Genomic DNA, 6,982 nt, shown 5'->3' on the forward strand with positions numbered 1-6,982 from the left:
CGTAGTCTTCAATACTACTTTTTATCATATTCATCCCTTTTCTTGTAAGAACATAGTACAACTCTAAAGAACAGGATCTTCACCATTCTACAATTACGCCGATGAAGAAGAGAAAAAACGAGATAGAGACATTATCTTATCCTTATCGACTAGATGACTAACTTCATATCAAGCTGGCCTTAGGGTCGAAAAAATAAGATGGAAATGTTCTGGAGCACAAATAACCATAAGATGGTTTCAACATGAGAGCATTACAATATGTTCAGATAAATCAGTAGTAGATTCTAGATCACAGAAAACAGTATGTTGTACACTTTCATGATGCTGCAAGTTCACTTGTCAATGATAAATTGATTCAACTGACGAAACTATCTCGAATTGATCACTTGGACTATCAATTGTCCACCCCTCCAAATGCAACACAACTGTCACGGGACAAAGAGATTCTATGTGTTCGGGATTTCCAATGAAATAAGCTTCTGAAAAGTTTTTACGTCGACGTTTTCGGAAAAGAAATGACGACTAGTAGTTTCATCATACTATCATGAGATAACAAATAAGTTCGTTTCAAGAATCAAAAGATGAAGATTTTTCTCAAACAGATACAAGAAAATCGAAAATCGACCAGGAAGTAACTCGATACCCTATTTGTTGTTCAAAATCAGGACCGTGTGTAGTTCTACTGATAGTAAAGTACAGGAATAGTCGTAATGGTGCAAATAGTGCCCTTTTATTTTGTAAAGTCAACAATGCAATTTTCCTTTATGGTAAAAAATAGGCCAAATTCGTACTTTTATGACAAAAACTATTATTAATATTCCATGTAATACTAACCAATACATTATACTTTCTCTTGTTGTTGTTGTCGTTGTTGTTGTCTGTTTACAATTCCAAGTAAATAAAACAATGACACTTTTCCGCTCATGCCAACAACGAAGAAAACAGTAAAAGATAGAAACACAAGTCATTATCTTTGTAGAATTGATGACTCTGCCATACTGTACTAGGCTTGGGCTCATATTTCTTATTGTTGCTGTTCTGGTTGAATTTCGAGTAGTGGCAAATGGTTTGATTTTGCTGCGATAATAGAAAAATGTTTTAGGTTCGTGTCAATGTATGTGCAAACCACTTTGTTCGTCTGCGTATGCTTTCTAGGAATTATCTACCAAAAGTTGGACTTTATCTTCAGAGTCAAACCAAAACTCTAGTCGGAAACGACTGCATCAATATTTGCACTCGTGTAATATTGTAGAAGCTCAACCCATCCTTCATGAATGTCTTTCAGAGCTACTTTGTATACTATCCAAACGCAAGCTGTTTGTAGAAAATGTGAAGTCTCCTTTTCACTTTTGACAGCTACAACTACCACTATTTTCAACAGAATGACCTTCAGTGTGTTGGAAAAAAAACAGATCAGAAGCACTCTTGAAAAGGCAAATACTGCTATACACAAGTCGCCTTGTTTCCCATTCACACCGTACTACTAATGTTACCCTCCTCTTCAACTATATAAGGACCAAAGACGATTTGAAATAGATGCCTTTCAGAAACACCATCAATACCAGTTCCAACTTTATCGCTCTTACTACTCACATATCGTTTTAGACACATTTCACCCTCAGCAAACCCAGTAATTCATAAAGACAAAGGCGTTTCTCAGAACGGACTAATAGCTACAGTCGCCATCGTCAAAACATTTTACCAGGTGGACACAACCATGACTTTCAGCAGTGCTCTTTTGCTTGCTTTATTTCATGGTTCCCGACAAGGTGAGTATATTTTGAACTGAAAACTTTTCCCTTGCTATAAAAAAGCAAGTCTATTCAGCTTTCGTTTTCAATAACTGTCAAACCTTATGGGTGTCGTTTTTCCGCAAATAATATTTCAAAAGACATATTTGAATCAATAGAGAATTGATCTAAAAGCACAACAATATAAACAATCATTAAAAATACCTTCCTACGTTATCCTGAGAAATGAATTTGTTTTACAAAAAGTGCAAATATCGTTTACACTCAAAAACCTGTTGCAAAGCTACAGACCGATTTCTCCATCGTAAAAAGAGTCATGTAGAAGACAAAAAACTATCATACGGAAAGTAACGCTGTGTACTGAACAAAAGACTCAACTGAGAGTCTAACTGGTTTCTTGTTCTTGCAGAATATCTTGGAAATATCAACCCAAAGACGGTTTCTCAACAACAGACTACAAGATTAGACTTTCAACTGCTAATAAATACGCAAAAATGCTCTGAAACAATTATCGATAAAAATAAACAAACGTGTGAGACAACTAATTGATTAATCTACCAACACTCAACGACAGCTTATACTCCTTTGTCTTTGCTCTCTTCTCGACAACGCTAATCTCAAATTTCCATACAAGACCAGAAGTGAAATAACAACAAGTGTTGCATAAAGGATATAAACTCCAAAGAGATAATAAAAGTTGTAAATACTAAAAAGAAACTACAGTCTACATGGAACTCAGAGCTCAGGACTCGATGGACTGTTCTAAAAGAAACATTTGAAGGGCTTAAAAAGAAACGTAGATAATAGAAATTCACTTGTCCAACTAAAACAAACGACGAATTCGTTTTAGAAATTAAAGTCTGAAAAGTTTCACTAGCAAACTTGAACCAGGTCCACAGACTTGACAATACTCACTGAGCCTTCCTTTCCATCCAATAATCAAACCATTGTGTTCATTTCTGATTGGGATTGTTATGAGAAGGATCGCTTTGTATTCTCTCCTTTCACTGGAGATATATTATTTTAAGTGACTGGTGAGTTTTATGAAAGAAAATATTTCACTTGGAGATATGTAAAAAGTTTCTGGAACAATAAGTGTGCTAGATACATTCAATCTCACATCTCAGTATTGTTGTGAAACGAGAAGAACAGTGTCGTAACAAAGGTCCTCTCAACTCCCTAGCGACAATGTAGCCTTTTAACAGAGTTGAGTTTGATCAATCTTGTCTCTGCAAGGTAAATTTCAAACTACTTGTGACCCTATTTTGATAACAAAGCAAGAACGGTTTTGCTACAACTAGTTTTTGACTCGTTCTCGATCTGAGAACCTTTCTTTGTTGGTCACTCAAAATTTAGGAAAACTCCTTAGAGGTGCAAAATGACCATTTTCTAATTTCAATGACATTAACTCTGTTTGGCTTGCATTGTGAGAACTAGAACCCTTCCTTCTATGCAAATTACGCTCAAGGAACAATCTTTGTTCGATTACGAGTCATAAAGAAGAATAAATCGTATACTCAACCGTAGAATTGGAAAGTATACAGAGGACAGGACGATAATAAAGAACTGACCAAAGGTTTGAATTCTTTTGTCTATGTACAAATACATAAACTACTTACGACAAGGAGGATCGAGCCTCAAACGTTTCAAGGCTATTGGTTCGTTCTCCACGTAAAGAACTTTTTGAGAGTTTTGACTAGTATAACAACGGTAAAAGTGGTGATGCTTTTGCTTCTCCTTGCACATATATTTCAAGATTCACCTTTCTTTTTTACTTTGCCAAGAGGAGATGAAAGATTCTTATTTTTCCATTATTTCTACGTTTATATTCTTTTCTTTTCACTAGGAGACGAAATTGATCTAATACATTTAAAAGAACAAGACCTTTACCAGTTTGGATAATCACAATATCAATTTGACTCTGCACAATTTTATTCTGCTGAATAAGACAAAGTTGAAAGAGACATTTTCCTTCTTTTTAGAGCAATTTGGATAAGACTATATCTTTTCTTCTTTCTTTATGTTTGACTTGTCCCTAATGGAAATGAACGTTTCTTGTATATATAGACAGTTTGTTTATACAAAACTTTGAGTTGTCTTTGATTCTTGTTACAAATATCTAAAAAGAAGCCTCCACCAGTGTATCCATCTGGTTCTATTTCGCGAGAGTCTTCTGCCTAGTGTCTAGCACGAATAACTTTTGTATTATGACTCACTTATTTAACGAGCTGATGGTTGAGAATGGAAGAAAAATAGTAGGAGTCAAGTGGACAAATCGTTCTTTGAATTTGCAGAGCTTTTAAAAGTTTTACTTTTTTATATTGGAAGAGATAATAGCCCTCTTGGAGTTATATCGTTCCTAAAGCAGCTTTGTACTTTCTATAGTTTGCTTTCTTGTATATCTTTAAACGTTGTGGTTTTACAAAGTTTATCGTACAAGAGGATGCAGCAAAAGCTTTAAACCTAAACAGTCATGTTTACCTTCAAAAACACCTCAACTATATATATAGTCGACTATTGAGGAGAAAGAATTCAACTATGATTCAAACGTGAGAAACGAGAAGAGAGTCGCTAGAATAGACTCAATTCGATTGAATTGAATTTTGTTTGAAAAGAAGTTTTCTCCTCTTAACAGAATCCATAGTATCAAATGCCACTATTTTCAGAGGAGAAAGAAACAGGAGTTATTGACTCTTACAGAAATTGAGTATTGATGATACACTTGTGTGAGTCAATGTTGTTTCTGGTTTCTGATAAAACCACGAGATATTTTTGAGCCTTTTTTGCACCTTTTTTTGGTTTGTCTTTTGCTATCATCAACTTTTGTAGCTTTAGTGATAAGCTGCTACTTGTCATGAAAGCGTAAGAAAGGAATTTGATGATTGCTGAGAATAAAGCAGTGCTGTGCTTGCGGGTTTCTGCATTTCTACTAAATAATAACATTTCAACTGGAGTCCTTGACTAGACTGCACAAGAGAATGACTTGGTCCATACTCTAGTTCCGTGTTTCGAAATGAAGCAAAAGTGACGTAAAAACTGTTCCATAAAATACAGAAAATCTAGAGAGACGTCTGTGGAACAAATTCTTCATGAACAATCTATATTGCTCGGAACTCTCATGACTACTCTCGAAAATTCTGAAAGAAACTTTCTTATCTATGTGAGAATGGGCCATGTTTAATAGCTTTATACTCTCAAAGAGCATAAAAAACTTGTGAAATAAAAATTGGCTTCCTTCCAATACTTCTTGTACCCTATGAGAGTTACCATTATATTAGCATACGAGAATAAGAATATCGATAGTTGAAAAAGCCATATTGATAGTTCTTCCATAGTTCAAGTCATCTCAGTCCAAGCCATAAAGGGTATGACATAGTCATCAGTTGATAAAGAGAAGAAGTTGGATTGGTATCCTTTACTGTTTTCCTTGTTGTTGTTGTGACCGACAAACAAACAGTCAATCGTTCATTTATTTATATTTGTACTCCGAAATAAACAGAAGATTGTTTAATTTTTCTTTGGCGATGGCGAGTTTGAATGAAAAGTGGAAAGCTGTGGTCAAGTTTAAGTCTGTTGTGGTAGATCGTGAAAGAGATGTTGTTCGAGTGACAAAAGAACTGTATGATCTTCATAAAGGCCGAAAGCAACTTAGGGGTGCAACAAGTAGTTGCAACTATCGCTTGACGATACCATTCGCTCCGCACATGTTCGGTTCTGGCAAGACTAAGTTTTGTCATAACTATTTGGAGTTGGTGCAAAGGTTTGGTGAAACTTTTCTGTCGAAATTTGCTTCGGACCCTTCGAGGAGAACCTTTTTGGAGAAATTAAAAAGGGCTTCACTGTTGTACGTCGATTTAAGGGAGTTGGAACCCACAGAACCGAAAGAACGCAACCTAGAGTGGGCAGTCTACTATTTGTTAATCAAGGCCGCTTGTTTGCAATCAGGTCTTCCGCAACCAGGCCCGGACGAATGTTTCAAGGAACTGAAACTTAGGAGTGATGCTTTGGTTCAGAAAATCCGTTCAATCTTAAACATTCCTTCCGATCAATATCTTTTGGTGGCATTTGATGAAATTGGTGTCCTTGACGAAAGTCTCGACGAATTTCATTTCAAGAGAACCCATGACGGTAGAGTTCGACCTTACAATGACTTTTTCGGTATCATTAGTCAATTGTGCGAAGAACCCGACTTGTTTTTTATAGTTGTTGGGAAAAGCAAGGGTTTAAGTATTAAGAATTATGTAGCTTTTGGGCTATCAAGAGTTATACTACATTTTATCCCTTTATCACCTTTGGACGCTTCCAGTATCGTTGAATTCCTTGAAAAGAGTCTTCTAAAGACACCTACTCAAGAACCAGTTTGTAATGTCTTATGTAGTTCTTCATTTTCAGTAAATGAATTGGCAGATTCGTTATTGGAATGTACAGGTGGAGTTCCTGGTTTGTTGACTCGTGCAGTAAATATGCTTTTGAATTATATAATAGCAAGAAGTCAGCCTTTCATATCGAAAGAAGAATGTTTGACTTGTATGAATGACTACGATTTCCGAAGAATTTGTGCTGAACCATTTGTGGAACGAATATTGAATTTGGACGAAGATAGAAAAAGTGTTTTTGATATACTTTTGATGATGGCACTTTATCGTATACCGTTTCAAGTATATGACATATTGACCTCGGAGTCCTTTTTATATGATGCCGTAACAGAAATGGGACTATATCGATATCCTATTGACCAGAATACTTTTCAAGTCCTTATTCCAAAAGTATTTGTTGTAATCTTCAAGAAGCTATCGTCTATTTCCCCTATGGAAAAGATACTTCTTGGATCACTTGATGTCGAACCAGTAGATTGTTTCTTCTATTCAAAGTGTCGTGTATTTGAAGGAATTGTTGCTTTACGACTAGTTTTGATGTTGTCTTCAAAGAATCGAAATGAGTTGAGGGAGTTGTTGTGTCAATTGTCTCCAATATGGAAACAAATGAAACTTCCAATCAGTACAATATCACCTATTCACTATATCAAGTCTGTTGTTAGTTCTAGAGAAACAAAAAGTGAATCGAACAAGAGTCGACGAACTTTTACCAATACTGAATGGAATAAGATTATTCGAGAGACACTTTATTTAGAGACTATTTACATTCCTTTGGAAGCTACTTCTCATAGTCCTGATATTATATTCCAATTACAATCTCCTGTGGAACCCAAAGTCTTACTGTTGGAGTTGCAT

The 6,982-nt window shown here is 35.5% G+C and overlaps 4 protein-coding genes across 4 annotated transcripts in view; 2 read left to right on the plus strand and 2 right to left on the minus strand.

Moving 5' to 3' along the window:
• Window positions 1–746: 746 nt before the first annotated feature.
• Window positions 747–1,652, minus strand: Gasu_38340 (uncharacterized protein). The gene is made up of 2 exons (XM_005705087.1): window positions 1,494–1,652; window positions 747–1,443 (listed from the first exon to the last, which is right to left on the minus strand). The coding sequence occupies exons 1-2, from the start codon at window positions 1,609–1,611 to the stop codon at window positions 1,205–1,207; spliced, it is 357 nt and encodes a 118-aa protein (XP_005705144.1). The 5' UTR covers window positions 1,612–1,652; the 3' UTR covers window positions 747–1,204.
• A 35-nt stretch (window positions 1,653–1,687) lies between these two features.
• Window positions 1,688–2,702, minus strand: Gasu_38350 (uncharacterized protein). Its single transcript, XM_005705088.1, has 3 exons — window positions 2,667–2,702; window positions 2,501–2,624; window positions 1,688–2,457 (listed from the first exon to the last, which is right to left on the minus strand). Exons 1-3 carry the CDS (start codon window positions 2,681–2,683, stop codon window positions 2,293–2,295), a joined length of 306 nt encoding a protein of 101 aa, XP_005705145.1. The 5' UTR covers window positions 2,684–2,702; the 3' UTR covers window positions 1,688–2,292.
• A 570-nt stretch (window positions 2,703–3,272) lies between these two features.
• Gasu_38360 (uncharacterized protein) lies at window positions 3,273–3,683 on the plus strand. Its single transcript, XM_005705089.1, has 2 exons — window positions 3,273–3,409; window positions 3,469–3,683. The coding sequence occupies exons 1-2, from the start codon at window positions 3,346–3,348 to the stop codon at window positions 3,651–3,653; spliced, it is 249 nt and encodes an 82-aa protein (XP_005705146.1). The 5' UTR covers window positions 3,273–3,345; the 3' UTR covers window positions 3,654–3,683.
• Window positions 3,684–5,172: 1,489 nt separating this feature from the next.
• Gasu_38370 (archaeal ATPase) overlaps window positions 5,173–6,982 on the plus strand; it is a 6,201-nt gene continuing 4,391 nt past the window's right edge. Inside the window, exon 1 of the mRNA XM_005705090.1 lies at window positions 5,173–6,969. Coding sequence (XP_005705147.1) covers window positions 5,276–6,969 — 1,694 coding nt within the window. The 5' untranslated portion in view covers window positions 5,173–5,275. The remainder of the gene's footprint in view (window positions 6,970–6,982) is intronic.

The sequence above is a fragment of the Galdieria sulphuraria genome (genome assembly GCF_000341285.1).
Source record: "Galdieria sulphuraria unplaced genomic scaffold scaf_33, whole genome shotgun sequence".
NCBI lineage: Eukaryota > Rhodophyta > Bangiophyceae > Galdieriales > Galdieriaceae > Galdieria > Galdieria sulphuraria.